Source organism: Mixophyes fleayi, chromosome 2, assembly GCF_038048845.1.
Source record: "Mixophyes fleayi isolate aMixFle1 chromosome 2, aMixFle1.hap1, whole genome shotgun sequence".
NCBI lineage: Eukaryota > Metazoa > Chordata > Amphibia > Anura > Limnodynastidae > Mixophyes > Mixophyes fleayi.
In genome coordinates, this window is record NC_134403.1 from 255,294,571 (window position 1) to 255,317,619 (window position 23,049).

Sequence of the window (23,049 nt, forward strand, 5' to 3'; positions counted from 1 at the left end):
AAGGATTTTAATCAAAACCAATAAAATTTAGTTTTTATGTATGTGTCTATTATTTCATATCCAAGACCAATGGCAGAGGTATAGGTTTACAGAAAGTCCCTTTTATTTTCATATTTTAGGTAGAATTACTTAGTTTTGTATATAAGATGTTCCTCCAACAGTTAGTATTCTATCTCCCTTTTTTTGTACAACATCTGATTTCAACAACGGTCAAACCCCAAACTCAACAATTCCGAGAGTCTTGTAATGTGCCTCAAATTACTCAATCAGCTAGCACAAATTGTAATATAGTGCCATTATGAAAGAAGAACTACACCTAGGTTTGAAACCCTCAAAATTGTCAGGCCGCTATTATAAAATCTTCGCTCAATCCCTCTCCCCTCATTTGTTACAAAAATGGATTTATGACTTTGCCCGTGACGGTATTACTGGTCCTGTTCACGGCAACCCGTCATATAGAAGTTATTACTTATTTTATTTTAGGAAGCGGTGTGAACAATAGACAGTTTCAGTATACTTTATGTAAATGTTATACAGCACAGACACTGTTCATCTGTTATGTTCAGAATGCATAGAAAGATGCTTACCTGTTATTATATTTAGATATATTGTGTCACAGATTCTGATCTCCTACAATCCTTGATTGGTCTCAATTACTGTTAGACTCGTTATCTCCTACGATATAAATATGGTATTTTTACCAAGTTACTGTTTTGAGAGGACTATAATTGAACAATCTGGGGATTTGTAGTAGTTTACGCTGTTATATAGAACCCAATATCATATGGAAATTTCTACCAATTTATTTTTAGATCTATTCTCTGGATAGAAAGTGCTTTCAGTGCATTTTATATCACTTACACTTCATACACATTATTCACCATTTTATATTTTGCTATTTTCATTTTATTTATTTGGTCAATAAAAGTAAAGTTTTATAACCTTGAATATGGTACAGTGCTTAACATTCCCTACCACTCTTTAAAGTTGAAGTGCATCTTTCCAAACACAAACTTTTAATCTTTCTATTTATAGTTACCGCATTTTGTTGCCATTAGATAGCACCCCTCATATCTCTATCAAGAGGAGACTTTATGAGAGTTATATAGAGGGAGACTCCTAGTAATCTATGCAATGGGATTTTTTGAGATTTTTGGGGATATCAGCATTTTTGTTTCACATCTGGTGAAAATGCCCATATAGCCCAATTCTGAGAGATGGTTATTAATTTAATCTATCAAATACCAGATTTCCAGATACCTGCTGACCCTGTCTTTCTACTCTGAAATACATAATTTCTTCACATACTAAACATGGGGACAGACTCATCACTCATATAAGTGTAATAACCTGTGTGGTGTTATTTAGAGTAATACGTCGAAATTGCACCTTACCAGTATCAGATAGTTCTCTTTCAGGTTTCAACACTTCAGATTTTCTATGCACCAGAGAGGTAAGGAGATTTATCCACAGATATTTAAAATGACACAAGTGTATTCTAAACTAATTTCCTTTTATTGTTAAGAATTATTCTGATTTTATTTTAGAAGCGCACAATTACTTTTAAACAATATCTTATTACTTTAAAACTATTTACAATTGACGAACCTTTAAATTTGCCGTACTACTAACACTGATATCTTATTGGAATTCTTTGTCTATGGGTGTTTCTGGCAGAATAAATTATTAACCTTCATATATATATATATATATATATATATATATATATATATATATATATAAAACATTAATATATAACTTAATTTCTAACACAACTTTAAGACCTACATCAAATATTTCAATAACTATTTGTAGAAGTGGTGCACGTGATTGGGGCCATAAATTTCTTTTTCTATCCCATTGGACTTTATAAAGAGTCACTTTATTAAGTGGTTGTAGCCCTTCAAAAAAAGATTTTGGCAAAACACTATTTCTGTAGTTTTCCTGAAAAACGGATTCTTTTTTAGTAAGCAATTGAAGTATATAGGGATCAGAAACATGTGTCTAAGTAACTGCTGATATTTTCAGTTGTAGTGATGTAATGGTGGGAGTTATAGTGATCTGTGTCTGCTTAACTTATTTTACAACACCAACTTGTCTCTCTCCTCTCACACTGTCCTCAGTACATAGCACAGTCTCTTAATGGGATTTTACAGATCTCTCTTCTGCTTAGTAATTTTCAGCACTTTCCATTTTATTCACGCCTCTCTTTTGCTCACTTCTTCTCTTCTTACACTTTCTTCACTTTTAATATGCTTATATATCACTTTGTACGATTTTCATTCTGTCCCTTTTTTTTTTTGCTCTCAGTTTATCCAGACACAGGGATCTCTCTCAGTGGCAGGGTTGCCAACTCTGAAATGAAAAACAAGCCCAAACCACTCCTAAAAAGCCCAAAAAGCCCAACTTACCATCCTTTTCTATAACACTAAGTTCTACACTGCATCTCCATTTAGAAAACCTTTATAAACACAAGAGGACACATTTATACACTGATATGGCAAATGAAAAGGCAAATGCTGTAATTTAGGACACTGGTATGTCTATACCACACAGCCCCATGATAGTATAAAATAGGGCTCTGAAAGCAGTCTTCTGACACCAGCAGCTTACTGAATGGGAGGGGAGGGTGTTATATAGCAGTGTTACCTGCTATAAGTGCAGCGATCGTGTGTCTGTCACAGCACTTATTTCAGTAGGTCCCTCCTCTGATCTGCCCACCCACAAAGCGCCACTTCATTGGAGGAATTCACTGCACAACCCGCCCACAAAAGATTATGCAGCCTGTGGACTTGGAGAACGTCTCCAAGCCCAAAAACAAACTACCCGCGGCAGTGAAATAAAACCTGCAACTTCACAAAAAAAGAAGCTCAATTCCGCTTGTTATAAGCGGAATTGGCAACTATGCTCAGTGGTCCTGAGTATCACACTCCTCTCTCCCTGTCACTCCCGGCAACCACCAACCACTCTCAACTGTCACTTCTCCCTCAAGAAATCTTTTTTTTCTTTTTAAATCTTTATAAACACCTATAACAATTTACAAATGTGACCACATATAAACAGGCATGTATATGAACACAGCCAGGAGTACACACATATATTTAGATATAAATACACCCCAGGGTACTCAGGTTTTGGGGTATCACATAAGTAATGCAGCTAATATTTTAATCGCCAGAGATTGGAAAAAGCGGTCTCCTCCCCCCTCCCAGTAGAGAGGCTTTGATAAATCACAGATTGTATTTCTCCTATATGGAATATTTAAATATCTTATTTAATGGCTTAATTAATTGGTTAGCTGTGTGTTATATGTGTGTATATGTGTGTGTGTGTATATATATATATATATATATATATATATATATATATATATATATATATATATATAGTGACATTCTGTGAGCAGCTGGGAAGTCATTTACATTACTATAATACTGTTGCAGTGAAAGCATAGGTTTTGATTGTATAGATAGTGAACAATGCAGTTTTTTTGCATCCACAAAGCCTAAACAAACAATAGTATATGTGCACATTAGTAGTTGCCATTTCTTAGACACTACTTCCCAGACTCCTTCTTTACAGACCAGCCGAGGTATTTGGCTGCAGTATGATATATACCCAGCAGAGGGACCCAGTGAAAACTACCATGAGTTGTGCCCAGAGCACTAGACAGCATTGTGACATCACACAACATAGCCAGAGCATTCAAGTACACAAAACAGAAGAGCATGGAGCGCAAACCAGGTAAGACATGAAACTGATATTTCCCAAGGAGAATATAAGACAAGACTGTCATAACTATACCTTATGCACTGTATTTTTATCTTAGCATAAGCCTAACATCAGTTAAAATACTACGAGAGACTGGAAAATTGAATCCTTGATCTTCTTTGTATCACAGATTAGTAGAAGCTATTTTTTAAAGCAAATTATTCGAAATAATAGACCTGAATTATAATTATAATAAAAACTGAGCCTAGTTTGCAATACTACATTGTGCTCAGTCTATATAAAAAAACAACAATTTCTCTGTTTTAATTTGCAGTATTTTCTGTAGGTATTATATAGGATTGTTTTCAGATTTAATTCTTCTTTTTCAAAATCTTCAGAATATTTGCGAAGAATTTGTTTTGAGAGCAGACAGGACAGGAAATGTTTCCCTAATTCCTGTGCCCCAGACCGCCTGGGTATTGAATTGGCCCCTATTAGAGGAGCTCCAAATGTGGGACCCGGGCGCTACAACATTGAGGAGGTGAGTGGAAACATTTTGGGGATCCTTTATAAAATCTGGAGCAGGGTTGAAATAGGGCAGACAGATTTTGGATATTGAAAAGTGTTTAACTTCCCCAGATGATATTTATAGATATATTGTATAGATTGTATTTATTTGTTACATTTTGGTGTTAAAAGTCCCCTCTGTCTGTCCTAGTACAGGCTTATACTGATGTTGTTGTTTTTTTTTTTAAATGGTGTATAATATAACATTATGGATATATATTACAAGTATGTGCATCAAGAGACCCATCTATAATAGCAACAGACATTTAAAAATTTTGAATCTTGTTGCAAGATTGGAAAAAAGGTTCATCTTCAGGGTAGCGCAGTTATTTGGACATAAATTTCATGTCAGCATTTTCAGGACATAGCTTAGCAGGTGTATTTGGATTTGCTGTGTGCAACATTTGGGCACTTCAAGCAATCTTCAGTAATACTAAACTGTCCCAAATAAAATATCCTATAAGGTGTGACAAATGTGTAATTAAAGATGCACCTATGGTTTCATTCTTTTCAACTGTAAAGTTGGAATCAAACCCATGACCCCAGGATGTGAGGCAGCAATGTTAACCACTGTGCTTCCATACTACCATATATAGAAAATATATAAGGACATACTTAGTGTTCTACAGTGCACCATATGGTGAATGAATAAATACTTAGTTTACAATCCCAATGTCCATCATATATACAGTTCAGTGCCCACAATATACAGCTTCATGGCCATGATATAAAGCTCAATGCTACCATATGGAGGCCAATAATAAAATTTCCAACATGATATAATAAACCACCCTAAACCCAACAAGATGTCCCAATATAACACGCAAGATGCCCTATACTTTACCAGCAAGATGACTTCTAATTTCCTTAGCAAGATGTCATGTATGTGTCCAGAAAGATGCCCTGTATATATCCAGAAAACTTTCCTGGTCATACCCAGCATGATGTCTTCGTAAGATGATGTGCGCAGTAAGATGATATGGATGTGCCCAGCAGTCACTTACCTCCGATCCCAGCACACCGTCTCCACTCCTTACTTTGTTGCAGCTCCTGTCCGAGCTGACTTGGATCAGCTGTTTCATACCACATGAAGCAACAACTTCTAATTGGATTTTCTTGTTATTTTGACAAGGTCGCCAGGGCAGCACCACTTCACTGGGCCCCAATTAGTCTGGATCACCAACCCATCACTGCCCCTGATTTTCTTCCAATTTTCCCTATATGTGGGGAGAACGTGTGTCAGGACAAATGACAGCAGACTAAAGACTAAAATGAGTGGTGCTGTTTTATTTACGCAATTGCATTCTTATCAAAGCAAGATCATGATGACAGCACAGTGAGATTGGAAACTGGCAGGTCAAATTTAGCCCAAAGGAAACCTTTGGGGTTGTTGTTGTATTAACAACAACCCTGAGGCGACAGGGCTTCTTACAGCAGGGTTTCATTTCAAAAACACCAGTATCCTGTCTCTCACCTACATCTCATCTTGCATAATGCAACCCAAGATATTTTGTCACCCTCGTTTTCTCATGAAATGTCTGCCCCTATGGCTTGAATGGTTGAAATATAAATGTATGAAGTTATAAAGCATATTTTCTAAACTATTAAGTGGTCTTCCAAGCAGTGGTGATGAAAACGTTTAACACAGTAACAGTGATAAATAAAATATTTGATGACTGATGTACAATAAATATCAGTACAGTAATCTGAAGTAACGTAGAACAAAATACAGACGTAACTAGATAATCGTTTGTACCTAAGGTGCAAGTAAGCAGTTCAGCAGTTATTAATAAAGCTAGAAAAGTAGGAATCTGTTAACCTCTGCCATGTTCCTATGTGCAAAGTAACGATTATACAGTCTTCCAGTTTTGTGTTTGCCTCTGTACTGTTTTTTTTATATTGCATTTTGCTGAATTTATAGTCTGTATGTAGGGCTGGGAGACGGTTTCTGCTGTATTACTTGGTAGAGGTAAGAACGGGAACACTTAAGCCCAAATTCCACCGCAGAAACATACAAAAATTGTGTCCAAATGCAGAATGAGGCGACTATCAGAACAGTTTGCTCTCCCACCGGTGGTTGGATTGCAGTATAATACACTTACTACACCAGTCTATGCAGTACAGAATATTACACAAGTATCTGCTATTGGGCTCTGCTACTTAAAAAAATTATATTCAAAAACAGTAATGACTTGGAGAATTTGGAACATGTAGTTCTAAAATCAGTGAAATAGTACATTTTAATTACATCAATACTTACCAATATCTAGAACATCATACTGGATTCATTTGGATGGCAAAAATACCCGGATCTTGGAGAAAATAAAAAACACTGTCAGAAAGTCACATAGAAACATAAAAACACCTAAATGAGGCATTAGCAGGAAAATACATATTGTAATCTATCTTCTGTCAATCTAAACTATTGGGATAATAGAGTAGAGTAGCAATTTTAACTGAAAGGAACCTTCTTGCAGATCACTATACTCCCCAGTGGCGCACGCAGGGGGGGGGTTTTGGGTCTCCAGAAACCCTTCCTCTCCGCTAAAGAAGTGCCCCTGTACTATACAGCAGCCGTGGCGCAGTCAAAGAAGCATCCGCTGCGGTGCTGTATTGTAAACAGCACCGCCGCGGACGTTTCTTTGACAGCGCCGCGGCTGCTGGATAGTACAGAGCTGCGGAAACGGAGCTGCTGCACTTTTTTGGGGTTTTTTTTTGGGGGGGGGGGACCCACACTTAAAAACCCTGCGTGCGCCCCTGCTCCACTATAATGTACTTATGCATCCAGCTGTCTACTTGTGTCCTTTTTATTCTGTTTATTTTTATCTTATTGGGTGACGTAATGTCATATTTATTTCTGTATGACCAATAAGATTGTGCCACAGGCATCCACATAATTAGGACAGACAATTGTGTAGGGTACTAGATAATTGTGTACCGCACTGGGTAAACCCAAAAAGGCCAGTGGTATTATTATAGAGTCTAAAGTAGATTATTAGTACAATAAATATTCAATCAATCAATCACTGTAGAAGGTGCACCCTCATATATAAAGCTTGTATTACCATGATGCTTTTTTCAAGATACAGAGCATAAGAATGGAATAACATTAATCTTTGTTGTTTTAACATTTCTTTTGAATTGTTTTAGATAGTAGTTGCACTAAGTGATATTTAAATAATACCATTTTAAAAAACAACAACATGTGTATGTATTCACAAAACAGTTTCACCTTCATCTTATATATTTCAGGTGCTTTTTAATATACCAGATGACTTAGAGACCAGTGTAATATGGTTTTTTTCTTCCTTGACTGAACTATTAATTTGTTGTGTTACCAGTTTACCAACCTGAAGCACCTTCAGCAGAGGAAACCGCTGAGTAAGAAGGGGTACTGTTTGGGAGCCAGGACTGCACCCCGCTTCCCCCCAGATAGTAAGGTAATACTTCTGTGGTAGTGTATATATCCAGTATAGCTGTCACTGTTAGTAGCTCTGAGCTATGTGGTTACTTTCACTATAAATTATCCACACATCCAAAACATTGTTTTACTTTCAACTAATTATTGAACAGTCCCAGATTATATCAATATAGCCACAGGGTGACAGTCTCTAAAATATTATTCTATATGACACACAAGGAAGATAACCCCAAGCTAAGCAGTGAGTCAGAGGAAGTAACTTAATTTATTTGTTTACAAAGGCATCCACATATAAACCTGGACATTATCAAACATATTACGCTTATTAAAGATATGCCACACATATAGCATTAGGCATTATGGTATCTTGTATACTTCTTGGTTGTTGTTTTCTTCGTATTTCTGATAACTTGTTTTCTTCGTATTTCTGATAACTTGTGTGTTGTAATGTACCAGCCAAATTGCTTGCTTTGAGTGAATAAAGCATATGGAATAACTCATCTGCCAATTCTTCATCTTTGGTAAGAGCCCCTAATCCCCACCCCTTGACACTGTGTGTTTTATAGTATATGATATTATATTATATTAGAAGATGAATATAGATATCAGAATATAATGTCACAAACAGGTGGAAACCGGACAATTTTGACAGAGCTTGACAGGCCAAACTGTATTTGTTTAATCAGCCTATAGCACTTTATTCCAAAATGTGTCTAGCTTATGTAAGTGTTGTTCTGCATACTTCAGTGTTGACTTTTGCAATTAAATTGTAAAACGTTATACTGTGGAGCACTACTTCTGTGCCTTCTTAAGACTTCTGCAGGTCCTTTCTAGTGATAAGTCGGTTATGGGTATCAGACTTTTCTGGGTCCTCCAGGTTTTGCCTTAACTTCAAAGGTTCCAGTTCAATTTTCTATTCTGTATGATAAACCTAACAGTTAGAATTGGAAGCTAGAGGCATGTAGATATAGTTTTTAGCATTTCCCAGCTTTGTAACAGTCATTTATCCTTATTTTCCGTTCCCTAGTCAGCTGCGCATATGAGCGCATGTTTGTGTTCTTGTAGTAGGCACAAAGCCTTGACAGAAGTGTATTTATTCAACAGCTCCCTGAGCTGCGAGCTGAAATCCAGCGAGTAAATTACCGTATTAATGGTTTTTACGCGCAGGATTACCGTATTAACAGTAATATTTTTGGAGCGCGGTATTTTCGGCGATCCCGCCGTCAATTGAATGTGCCCCTTAGAGTATTAATGAATCAACTGGAAGGGTGTCGCCACTTTTTCACATTCCACATTCATTGCATTAGTTTTTCAAACTGCTAAATTTAGCAAATAAATAATAAACTGCATTAATGTGTAGAAATATGTCATGTGTGAGGTTTTACCATACAGAGGTTATGTTTACTTGTTTTCACTTACAGATTCAGTGAAACATGCAGTTTGACCAGGGGTGTTAATACTTTTGCATACAACTGGATATTTCATGCTTGTACTTATTCAGATTATCTGTGAAACTTGTGTTTTCCAGATGGTTACTGCTGGTCCAGCGGATTATCAGTCTGACTGTAATAATAAACGCACAGTATTACCCAGTATTGCTCCATTTAACACCAGTACTGTGCGCTTCTCACGGAAGATCAATGAGCTGTCAGTACTACCTCCCAGGTAATATCTGTTTCAGTTAGTACTGACTAAGGTGATCAGTTTTATTAACTTGTTAAAATATATTTTACAGCATTATATGGGGCATATTCAATTCTTTTGAATCCCCGCAGCATTAAAACTATTACCGTTATTACGGTAATAGTAAGCTGGATTTCAGCTCGCGGCTCAGGGAGCTGCGAGCTAAAATCCAACGAGAAAACTACTGTAATAATGGTATTTACGCGCACTATAACCGTAATGACGGTAATATTGCGCGCACCGCGAGACTTTTGGCATTTTCGCCAACAATTGAATATGCCCCTATAAACATATATGTAGAATAAACTAGAAAACATCATGCAGCTGTGTGTCACTCGTCCGCAACTGCTGAGTAACTTGTAATACAATCAGGATCATTTGGCAGAATGCAAATGTGCAAATTGAGACATTTGATCTCAATGTGCAATAGATCATTCAAAAACCCATTGTTGATTGGTAACTATAGGATACTGCACTTCTGCATTTTGTTGCTAAGTATACCCCCATTGCCTATTATAATTTACTATCATATTGCTATTACTGCATTACTCCTTAGTGAGTGTATTTTTTTACCACTGACATACTTAATAGACTGTGGCTGTCTCAGTTATTACATTTAGGTCATAGCTCTCTATTACGACCCAAACAAGAAATATTTTCTTGGGCATCAGTAAAAAAGCAACAACATTATTCTAAGGAAAAAGTATCTTTTTTAAAAAAGAGAATCAGTTCCAAATTAAATTTAGCAAAGTTTTATTGTATATTTGTCATTATTACAAACTAGTCTTACATACATTTATTATACATGAGTAGAATGTACAATAAATTGTATTTATTGTACAACTGTGTGGCTATTAGTGATGTCAAAAATTATAATGAGCGTAAAGACAAATGTCACAAATATTTTCAGTATTAGGAACACTGTTATAAGGCTTTCTTTAGTTCTGACAAACAATAATATACCATTTTATCTCAGTGTTTTGTAAAATTGCTGTAACTGCATCCTCATTACAAAACTCTTTAATGTGTCCTAATATCCTTATAATATCCAATAGAACATTTTTATCCAAATATTATTTTAACAAATACTAATTTACATCTCCATAGCCCTGGACCATACAATCTGAACGCAGAACAGGGTAGGAGGGTAACTTGGCCGGGGAGGTTCGGATCCCCTGACTGGGCAGCAGTGGCAACTCCTAACAAGAGGACTGTAAGGGTAGAGGTAAGAATTATAATTCACTATTTTCTCCAGTATAAAATAAGTTGCCACTGCAGCAATTTGTTTCATAACTATACTCAGCTAATTTGTACAAGAACTTCTCTACAAACACATCAAGGTTCACTGGCCCTGAGGTTATGGGGCACATTTATAATAAGGCAGAAAGCCCTATGGCAATGTTTTCATCGCCCATAGGACTTCGCCCTATATCAAGGGGTCACCACTGGTGATAAAATCCGCCGGATTTCACTGGAGTTATGCTTCCCCATGCAACAACACAGTAAAGCTTATTTAACAAACATCACAGCAGTACATGTTCTTCCATATTACCTGTTATTGCCATATTACATATGTCATTCTATTATTTTTCAATGAATTCCTTTTGTGTGGAACTGAAAGACACGGTGCAGGCTTTCAGTTCCACTGCGCATGTTTGAACCGACCAGCCAGGTCACAAATGTACATATTCCCTCAGACTTACCTGGCGAACAGGTAAATTAATCTTTGCAGCTCCAGGCCAGAATCACGCAGGTAGCTGAGTATCGCTCAACTGCTCCACCGATATTTTGTTGATAAATTGTGGATACATTCTATTAACTAGTACCCTACTGCCATTTGTTTCACACAGTTTAGTTGCCTATTAATCAATTATTAATATATGTTCAGACTTGTAAGCTTATGAGAGGATATAAAAGTAGACATGTTCCAAACATGGCTGCCCCAATGTGATATCAATTAATGTTAACATGTTAACGCTCACCCATTGTAGATTTATAGCAAGACTTTATTCTTGTGGTGTAAAGCGGAGTGCAGCTGTACATAGAAACAGAATTTGGTCTGCACCTTTTTTGTGTGTTTTTCATTAATTTCTTTTTATTTATGTATGTTTCTTTATTTTTAAATACTTTAGATCTAAATCTTAATACTATTGGTTTGCCTCATGCATTCTTGAATTCTTCTACTACATGAGTTCCTACCACAAATGCTGGGATACTATTCCTTAGATCTATCATCCTTTCTGTAATAAAGTTCTTTCTTATGTTGTCTATCAGTCTTCCTCCCTCAAATTTAGTGTGTGCGCCCTTGTTCTAGAAACCCCATTATTTTTCAAAAAACTCTATTAATACTTTTGATATAACTCAATGTTACTATCATATCACATTTGTCCCTAGTCCTCTAAAATGCACATTTTAAGCTCTTGATGTCCTTCCTGGTAAATTTTGTTATGCTGCCTATACACCATTTTAGTAGCACTTCTTAGATTTATTTTATATTTTATTATATTTGGATACAGAGCCTGTAGAACAGGAAACAATACCTGATGTGATATCTTACCAGTGACCTATAACCTGGCAATATAACCTCACTCTTCCTGCTAGTAGTATCTTTTTCTATGCAACCCAGTATTCTATTGACTATTCCCACTGCTTGATTATATTGCTGTTTAACTGTATTAATGTGAAACCCCTCTGGTACTGGTGTTGTGCGGTCACTTACTTGGTAACCATGTTGTGATGTGGTACCCACTTTCTGTTGCCATCCTCCTCTGTTCCGGTTATGGCATGGGTGTGACATTCGTGACCAGAGAGTTTAGGTGTGCTTAGGTGTTTAAACATAATAAGCATGGAGTGTTCACTAGTGCTTGGCAGTGAATAATGAAATATTGTTGTCTATAACAATGAATTTACACTGGTTACACTGTTTCTTGGTTAAAAGTTTTTCACTTTGTTTTTCTCATTCTCCTTTCCAGCTGATAACAGACAAGCTACTAAGGAAGAACAGAGAGAAAGTGGCATATCTGAGACTCTATGAGGACTAACCAGATTGTGGCTAAAAGTCAATAAATGTTAATAGTTATTGTATACTTGCCTGTGTCTGCAGCTCAACACATCCTCTTTCCAACGTTTGATGATTGAAGATTTCATTGTTACATTTCCTGTCACTGAGATGCCTAAAGCAGGAAATTACATGGTGTCCCTCTCGCTTTGGTTAGGACAATGTACACTTAAAACAATATTAGACCTACCAACAAGGCATTCAACAGTCTATCTTTGCCTTTCATACATCAGACCTTAACAACATTTGTCCTTCATGGAACTTTCCTACACGCTATACAGGCACTATATTATAATCCTTCCTCCTAGTTCTCTTCCAACAGTCTAATCTCCCCAAAATTTAATATAAAAAATGGCACAAGACAGATATGTCCCATTTCCCTACTGATATAGGCCTTCTGTATTGAGTTTTTAGTATCTAGAATACGTGCCAACCCAGATATCAAAGGGATTCAAATAGGCCACCACAATTACAAAGTCCCGCTTTTCGCAGACAATGTAATGCTTTCTTTTACCAGCACACATACTTCCCTCACACATTTTTGGCACTCTCTCCAGTTACTAGGTCAACAATAGCAAATAAGAAGTTTTGGCATTTCACCTATCTACCCAGACTAAAAAACAATTAGAGATCACTTTTTGTGTTCTCTGAAGGCCTAATGCAATCCAGTACCTAAGCATCTCTATAACTAAACATTTTAATCAACTATTCCACTCAAATTATCTTCCACTGATTGACTCGATTGAAAGAGATTTGAAAACCTGGCACCCTATGTTGATCTCTCGGAGTCAGAATTAATGCCATAAAAATGAATGTCCTGCATCGACTGCTGTACCTTCTTCCAATGTTTCTCTGCTACCTACCTTGACTCACTAGAAATCTCTGACCGATCTCGGCTAACGACAATCCGACAGCTAAATTAACACTGACTGTCTGGGACAAATCTAATTCTCACTAGAAGCTCTCACCATACCCTTCACCACTTACCTCAATCTGGCACCACCCAATGTTTCCCCCAGGTAATGCCACCAGCTTTTTACACCAATGGCTTAAAGCAGGTGGGAGGATACCACCCTTAGCTGGGATGGCAGTTACTCTGTGGGATTCAACTCACTCGGGTAGACCAGAGTATATACAAAATAAGGCTTTATTACGACAGCACAACACCACAAGATGTTCACAAGGTACAGGGTAAATGATAGCATGTGCCCTCCAGCAGCCTCTTGCAGTGTGACCACCTTCCGTTTAGATAGACAGTTACCATGTCACCCAGCTTGGGTTGCTGTCTCACACAGACCCTGTCCTGGTAGGGTTTCCTCCAGCAGCACTTCAATGCCTGCCCAGAGTCCTTTTTGCTGATGTTTTGTACACCAGGATCTTCCAAGCTAGAATAGCTCTCTTGGCATTCTGCTCTCCTTATATTCTTTGCTGTATACACAGGGAGTAGGGTCCACTGTCTCAGTCCTCCCCCTTGCAGCAGGGGTCTCTCAGTGGACATTTTAAAACTTAGACATACAGTGTCTGTTACCTTGATTATACAATGGAATGGCTTGACTCAATTAGCCATTTGGCTGGACACATTAAACGCTTCACGCTTGCGTGAAACAACATTACATTTGACATATTGTATCTGCAACATTACACAATCTGAGTCTGTGATACATTTTGATACAATAACATTTATATTGATACATGTTAATACATTTCCCAATGTTATTTCAGCCAGTGTATTACTGTGGAGGCACACTGCATATCATCTAGAAGGTATAACCTAATTACCTCTCAGATTACCTGTTGAGCTATCTAATTAATGTGGGCTGCCAGCTAGCTATGTCAAGTCACTCAGACATTGTTCTGTGACAAATGGTAATTACCTTAGCTAATACAAGCAAAATGACTTCTGCTGTCCTGTTATTTGCACACAATAGAGCAATATTCTTTCTATTTCTAATATATACAATATTGCAGGTAATAGCAAGGGCAAAATGTACCTAATAACATGAAATAATAATACACCGATGCTCTGGAGGATATACTTAGACTGGGCCAAGGATTAACAAGTACATTAAACTGTGAGAAATGGGTGATGAATAAAAAGTTCTTAGTCCAGTAGCACCCCGTTTCAGGTATTAACCGGTTTCTTCATATCTCAAAAGATTTTGCACCCCCCCCCCACTTTACAGATTAATGTGAGACATTTGATTTAGCGCAATCAGCGTATTTCCAATACATACAAATTATATTTTTTTATTCAGATGCAGATAAGATCACATAAACTAACAGAATTAGCTTAAATTGAGTGCACCTGTATTTATACTGTAAATCTCAATGGTTTCATTTTCATTCTCTGTACTTCACCAGGACGCACAAAATTTGGAAACTCACCCAAATGGGAAAGAGATCTGAACACCACTTTAGAGGTAAAGGACTGGGATGTAATCAAACACAGGATGGCTAAATCCTCTATTAATGTAGCTCTGAAAGAAAATGCATATAAAATATATACCGCATGGTACTTTGTTCCAAGTAGATTGCGGAAGATGTATCCCCTGTCCTCTGACCTTTGCTGGAGAGGTTTTGGGGATATCAGCATTTTTGTTTGACATCTGGTGAAAATGCCCTCAGATAGCCCAATTCTGAGAGATGGTTATCAATTTAATCTATCAAATACCAGATTTCCAGATACCTGCTGACCCTGCCTTTCTACTCTTAAATAAATAATTTCTTCACATACTAAACATGGGGACAGACTCATCACTCATATAAGTAATGCAGCTAATATATTAATCGCCAGAGAATAGAAAAAGCGGTCCCCTCCCCCCTCCCAGTAGAGTCTTTGATAATCACAGATGGTATTTCTCCTCTATGGAATATTTAAATAGCTTATTTAATGACTTATTTGATTGGTTAGCTGCCTTTCAGAGCCTTTGGTGCTAATTTCATAACACTACTCTCCCAGGAACCATTTGAAAACTCAACATCTTGAACTTCCTGTCTCCCCAAATCACCCCCTTCCCTCCCTTATTCCCATATGTGTCTATCTCCTCCCCTGATTTACTCCCTTTTCCATCAATCCCAAACCCAGTTAAAATGTCTAAAAACTGAATGTTGACAACTGTGTGGGTGAATTGTGATCGAAAGGTTGTATTTCTATTAGAGATGGTCACTAACCCCCATGTTTTGGTTTTGGTTTTGGATCTAGATTACCTTCGTGTTTTGGTTTTGGCAAAACCGCCCTTGCATGTTTTGGTTTTGTTTTGCAATTTTGTTTAAAAATCAATTTTTTGGGGGCTAAAATAACCTAATTTAGTGCTCCACCTGTTTCTTGGATAAGTAAGGTAATTCTAAAGCTAATAAATTATCAAAAAAAAAGTTTAATCCCTGGTAGGCCGTCCTTAATTCTACACACAATCCTGATTGTCTTCCTCTCCATCTTAGCCTTGTTATGGACTGGAATAATATCAGGCCTAGTGGGCGGTTCCCACGAAGGCCTGGGCACGTGACTTAGCCGAGTCAGGATCATATGATGCTTAGAGAATAAGAACACAAGGCAATGGGTCTGCTTAAAGTACTTCAATGAATATGAGCATAGTACATATCAACACATAATAAACAATGCAGCAAATAGTAATGAAATGTTAGAGATAAGCAGATTGTTATATATAACAATACAATGGTTAAGCATTAAACACGGCAGTACTGCAAATCACAAGGAATATATATATATATATATATATATATATATATATGGGACATAAATGCAAGTATCAATAAAACACATAGAATATGTATTGCTTCCACTGAGCACAGAAGGAGTCCACGGCTGACTACTAGCAGGGTTCTGTGCACGTCAGAATATGTAAGTTAGTCACGGCAGGGCGTGGCAATGGTTTTGTATTTGGCAGTAGTCAGTATGCAGCATAGATGTTGATTAGCTGTGACAAGACATGACAAGGAAAGAGACCAGCAAAGTTCTGTACATAGATAGTGCTACCAGCACTTGGTTGATGAAGCAGGTTCACCCACAGGGAATCCAACAGGAGAGTTCAGGAATACACAGGCGTCCATGGAGTCAGGCTAGCAAACAAGTTGCACTGACATTGAGCAGGTGTCAGTGCTGAGTTTAAATAGAGCAGGTTTGAATGACCCGCCCTGAAAGTGAGTCATGTGATCCACAGGAGAACAGAGTAGACAGGGAAAGTAGCAAACCTGGACAGGATTGTTACAAGCCTATTGGCAATGCAGCCATCGTCTTTGGGTGTATATTACACCCTACACTTATAGTTAAATATAAAAATAAATGGACAAAGGCAGTTTAGTTTCTGTCTGCATCAGCCCCACCTCCACTTGCAGTTAAATAGAAAAAAAACAGCCGGTATAGACTGTACAATAAAAATAGAAATGTTGAAAGGCAGTTTGGTGTCAGTCTGTATGAGCCCACCCCCCCCCCCCCCTCCACTTGTAGTTAAATAGAAAAAAAAATAGCCGGTATAGACTGTACAATAAAAATAGAAATTGACAATAGTAGTTTGGTGTCAGTCTGTATAGCCCCCCCCCCCCCTCCTCCACTTGTAGTTAAATAGAAAAGAAGATGGCCAGCATAAACTGTACAATAAAAATAGAAATGGACAAAGCTAGTTTGGTGACTGTCTGTATCAGCCCCCCCTCCCCCGTCCACTTGTAGTTAAATAGAAAAGAAGATGGCCAGCATAGACTGTACAATAAAAATAGAAATGGACAAAGGTAGTTTGGTGATTGTCTGTATCAGCCACCCCACCGCCCCCATCCACTTGTAGTTAAGTAGAAAAGAAGATGGCCTGCATAGACTGTACAATAAAATAGAAATGCACAAAGAAGACGGCCTGTCGTCAAGCCAAAGCCCAGTTCAGCGGACTACTTGCTGACCAATAGCTCCTTGCAAAGGTTCACATCTCGCTCATTTTGAAGCAAAGAATCAATGTATGTCTTAAACCTTCGATCAAGCACAATCGCCAAAACGTAGTGATCCGAGTTCAAGATTTTAATTACTCTTGGATCATTGCGAAGTGAATTAAGTACTTGATCTACAAGGCCAACATACTTTGCGGAATTGCTTTCTTTCATCTCCTCCTTCAGTTTCTCAAGCTGCTTTTCCAATAGTCGAATTAAGGGAATTACTTGGCTCAAGCTAGCAGAGTCTGCACTCACTTCACACGTCACAACTTAAAATGGTTTCAGCACCTTGCACAGCTCAGAAAGGGTTCCCCACTGTGCAAGAGTGAAATACATTCCCCTTCCTTTCCCAATGTCATGACTTGTGCAATACGCTTGTATGGCTTTGCGCTGTTCCTCCATCCTCTGAAGCATGTACAGGGTGGAATTCCACCTAGTTAACACCTCTTGCTTAACTTGGTGGCAGGGCAAGTTAAACTGTTCTTGGAGCTGCTGCAATCTCCTACATGCTGTGGCAGAATGCCTGAAATGCCCTGAAATTCTACGGGCCACCGAAAGCATATCCTGCACCTCACAGTTATTTCTTAGGAAGCTCTGCACCACCAAGTTTATGGTGTGAGCAAACCATGGAATGTGATGGAATTCAACCAGCTGTAATGCTCGCACTATATTATTGGCGTTATCAGAAATGACATATCCTGGGGAGAGTCCAAGTGGTATAAGCCATGTATCAATCACATCTCTTAATTTTCGTAACAAATTATCAGCCGTATGCCTGTTAGTGAAGCTGGTGACACAAAGAGTGTCCTGCCTGTGACAAATGTTACGTAGTGGTGTACATGCTGCTGCTGTTCCTGCTGGTGAAGGTAAATGACCAACTCAGTGGGCTGTCACAGTCATATAGTCTTTGGTTTGACCACTTCCACTTGTAACATGGATGAGGTTCCAAGATGGTTAAGGTCCCTCCCTCGACTGACTGTGGCTTGACATACACTACAAATGGCTATACAACTGTTGTCAGGATTTGGGTAGCAATAATTCCACACATAAGAAGTGGGTTTTTTTGTTTTGTGCCCAGGCATGACAATGGCCCTTTTATTGCTACGTGCCAGAACTGCTGCCACTGGTGCAGACACAAACAACCTCATCCTCATCAACATCCTCATTAGCGCCCTCATCGCCTACACAAATCCCCCCCTCGTCCTCTTCTAATTCCAAAGTGGCATCCTCAATTAGTGTAACACCGGCTACACTCGGACTGTTCAGGCACACATCAGCAGAAAAGCTGAAAGGGCCCTTCTTTATGGGTACACTATCAGAATGCTCATGATTACACATATCACTAGTGTATGGACTCTCCACAGGGATTGGTGTCATTTCTGATTCTGAGCATTTATTTTCCTCTAATATCTTACTGTTATCTTGCAGCTCGGCTTTCACACGTAATAGTAGTTGTGCACCACTTTTGGACTCAAAATTACTTGGTCTTGCTTGGTCACGAGTGACCGTACAAGAAGAAGGCTCAGTAACAGTTTTCGATCTGTCACTAATAGGGAAAGCCGAAGGCCTCATTCTTTCTTTGCCACTGCGTGTGTAGAATGGCATTTTGGCAATATTTTTTTTATCGGCAGTTAACTTTTGATCAATTACAGTTCTTTTTCACTTCAACACGGTAGCATTTTTTTTGAGGTGTGCTTTTTTTCCTGATTTAAAAAGACTATGTACTTTTACATAGGCTTTACCAGATGACGTACAGGGAAGACTACCATCAGGACTGGTGCCAGCACCTGCTTGCTGATCCTGCTCATATGTGGACTGCTGTGAATCCATCATAATGAGCCCAATGCACTTGTAGTGCAAAATATTACATAGATAGTGCTGCTAGATTAGACTTTCAACACCAGGAAAAGTGTGGTTTCACACTGGGGAATATGGGACACCCCAAAGCACTGGTAGTGCAAAATATTAAATAGATAGTGCTGCTAGATAAGACTTTTGTCACACACCGCTCCCTTAATCAGGTCCCGGCTCTGTGACTTTCCCTTTAAGAACCATGATTCTGCTTGCTACTCCTTCAGACCTTACTTTCACAGGTGTTCCCAGCTACTGTGATCTGGACCACTCCCTAAACCTTATTGGTCTTGGAGCACTATATTAACCTCCCAAGGTTATGGGCTTATTGCCTGATCTTCGTGTTACTCAGTCTACCTTGGTCTAGGCTAAATCTCCTACTGCTGTTACCTGTGTGCTGGACTTCTACATCTACAACCACCATACCTGGTACTTGTAGTTCCACACTGTTTACTGAATCTCCTGCTGCTGTTACCTGTGTGCTGGACTTTTACATCTACAACCATCATACCTGGTACTTGTAGTTCCACACTGCTTACTGAATCTCCTACTGCTGTTACCTGTGTGCTGGACTTCTACATCTACTACCACCATACCTGGTACTTGTAGTTCCACACTGCTTACTGAATCTCCTATGGCTGTTACCTGTGTACTGGACTTCTACATCTGCACACTGAACTGTCTCGTGAGTTGCCTATTACACCTGCACTCATATTGATTGGCTCAACTACCTCTCTACTCGGCTGCCTGTATGCTCTACTGAACTACAATCAAGTTACCTTGTCATCTGTGGTTCTATGTTTGGCACGGCTATTCTTATTACTCTGCTGATTATTAGTTGCTGGACTGTTGTTAAGAATATATTGCCAAGCTAGTCGCCAGTTCCGTTATTCAAGTTGTGTGCGTTCATCCTCCACCATCCACTGCTAATAACATCTAAGTAGTGGCAAAAGGGATCCATAAACTATCCATAGCCGTGACAACTTTCAACACCAGAAAAATTGTTGTTTCACACTGGGGAATGATGACAGCACAATGAGATTGGAAACTGGCAGATCTAATTTACCCCAAAGGAACACTTTGGGGTTGTTGTATTAACAACAACCCTGAGGTGACAGGGCTTCTTACAGCAGGGTTTCATTTCAAAAACACCAGAACCCTGTCTCTCACCTACCTCTCATCATGCATAATGCAACCCAAGAAATTCTGTCACCCTCGTATTCTCATGAATGTCTTCCTGTATTGTTTGAATGGTTGAAATATAAATGTATGAACTTATAAAGCATATTTTCTAAACTATTAAGTGTCCTTCCAAGCAGTGGTGATGAAAACGTTTAACACAGTAACAGTGATATTTAAATATTTGATGACTGATGTACAATAAATATCAGTACAGTAATCTGAAGTAACGTAGAATAAAATATAGACGTAACTTGATAATCGTTTGTACTTAAGTTGCAAGTAAGCAGTTCAGCAGTTATTAATTAAGCTAGAAAAGTAGGAATCTGTTAAGCTCTGGTCTAGTAAAGCATATTTTTCATCATGCCGTAGCCAAGAAATGCCACAATCCTTGCTTTCTAATTGTATATAATATGGGGACAATTTAATAATTGTTTATTAAAAAATAAAAGAAATATTTTTTATTCTTTTCTGTGTTTATATCTGCACTTAGAGAAAGAATGAGAGACGTTATAATTCTGAGATTAAGAAATAAAAATAAAGATAGTGGGTTATTGTTGGTTGTAGAAATCAATGAAATTGCTGAGAAGTTTCACAAGAATCACGTTTTGCAACCAAACAGGCCATGTTCCATATGAGCAAGTAACGATCATACAGTCTTCCAGTTCTGTGTTTGCCTCTGTACTGTTTTTTTTATATTGCATTTTGCAGAATTTATAGTCTCTATATAGGGCTGGGACATTCACGGTTTCTGCTGTATGATGTGGTAGAGGTAAGAATACAGATCAATATACTCCTGTATGATGTATTTCTGCATCCAGTTGCCTACTTGTGTCCTTTTTATTATGTTAATTTTTATCTTATTGGGTGACGTAATGTCATATTTATGTCTGTATGACCAATAGGATTGTGCCACAGGCATCCATATGATTAGGACAGACAATTGTGTAGGGTAATATATTAAAATTATGCTTTTTTCAAGATACAGAGCATAAGAATGGAATAACATTAATCTTTGTTTTAACATTTCTTTTTGAATTGTTTTAGATGCTAGTTGCAATAAGTGATATTTAAATAATACCATTTAAAAAAAACATGTGTATCTATAGTTATACCAGCGCTACTATTTTGTTTTTAAAAATTAGTTTCTGTTTACAAGCCCAGTACTTGTTTATTCAGATAGCTGCAGGTATACTGATAGCATATTACTATATCCTGCATAGGAGTAATCATTTATATCTCCTACCAGCGCTTGACCCTTTTCTTGTGTTTGTGATATCACATTATATTAGAAAATGAATATACCGTATATATCCGAGTATATGCCGACCCGAATATAAGCCGAGGCACCTAATTTTACCACAAAAAATTGGGAAACCTTATTGACTCGAGTATAAGCCTAGGTTGGGAAATGCAGCAGCTACTGGTAAATTTCTTTAATAAAAAAACTTGTCAGCTGACCCAACGTCACTCTGTGTGCAGGATAGACTGTTATAATAGACCATTATGCTAAATCAATCGCTAACACTAACATCAAATAACACTAACTTTTTCAGACACTGTGGTACACTATTCAGAAGAGCATACAACTCAAACTTCAGGACAAGTCAGGCAGAGTAAACAAATACTTAGAATACCAATTTATAGGAAATAAAACTGTAACCTTCATGATCTGCACTTGTACAGAAATGTTCTAGAATTGAATGGAGCTCATTGATGCACTGCCAACACTCACAGATTCACAAGTGTATGTGCCACGTTATCAGCACAGTAAGAGACACTCCTCTATCATCCCACACCTCACTCAAAGGGAACTAACTGTTCAGGAAGTACATGCTTTTCTGTATTAAATAGAACATTATGCAGCAGCTATATTACACACAATACCTAACATACACGTCCTTTATATATACACAGTGTCCTCACATTAACGGTTTACTAGCCACTGATTACACAATCACGCAGCCCTCTAGGAATCTTGTGGATAAACAAAGGCTGCTTATAAACAAAGGACTTCAGTACTACTGAAGTCCTTTGTTTATAAGCAGCCTTTGTTTATCCACAAGATTCCTAGTCCTTTGTTTATAAGCAGCCTTTGTTTATCCACAAGATTCCTAGTCCTTTGTTTATAAGCAGCCTTTGTTTATCCACAAGATTTCTAGAGGGAGAGAGATCTTTCACTTACCTCCGCAGTGGAACGCATGGATCACTACATTTTGGAAACCGTGCTTAATTCTAGGTTTAAGCCATATGTAATGTCTTTCTTTACAACTGACACAAATGTTCACAGTTGCAAACAGCTCCTTGGGGAGCACACTGTTGGCTCAAGTCGCACATGATACGTCCTCTGCTCCAGCTTCTCCTGCAAATAGTACTGCCAGAAAAAAACTTCCCTTTTCTCAGAGTCACAATGATGATGAGTCAACACAGCACACCAAAGTAAAAGGTTGATATGACATCAGGTGAGGCTTAAAAAAAATGCCAAAATATATTGATACCCCTGCCATGTTTCCATCTGATACACCTTGTATTAGTAGAATGGTGGAGGATTAATTTAATAGTAATGTGCAAATTAGCATCTCAGACAGTCCTTTTGAGTTCTGGGAGGAAAAAAAGGGCAATTTCGAGCCCCTTATACAAACTAGCT

General features: G+C 38.0%; 1 protein-coding gene and 1 long non-coding RNA gene across 2 annotated transcripts; both read left to right on the forward strand.

Annotated features, from left to right (window-relative positions):
• Positions 1-3,561: 3,561 nt before the first annotated feature.
• Positions 3,562-9,266, forward strand: LOC142139912 (ciliary microtubule-associated protein 3-like; the record flags this gene model as incomplete). Its single annotated transcript, XM_075197776.1, has 4 exons — positions 3,562-3,744; positions 4,110-4,252; positions 7,620-7,718; positions 9,228-9,266. Coding segments are annotated over exons 1-4 (297 nt in total), but the record flags the coding sequence as incomplete, so codon positions are not given.
• A 13-nt stretch (positions 9,267-9,279) lies between these two features.
• On the forward strand, positions 9,280-12,445 carry LOC142140350 (uncharacterized). Its single transcript, XR_012688426.1, has 3 exons — positions 9,280-9,364; positions 10,490-10,607; positions 12,355-12,445. It is a non-coding gene; the product is annotated as an uncharacterized LOC142140350 (long non-coding RNA).
• The last annotated feature ends 10,604 nt before the right edge of the window (positions 12,446-23,049 follow it).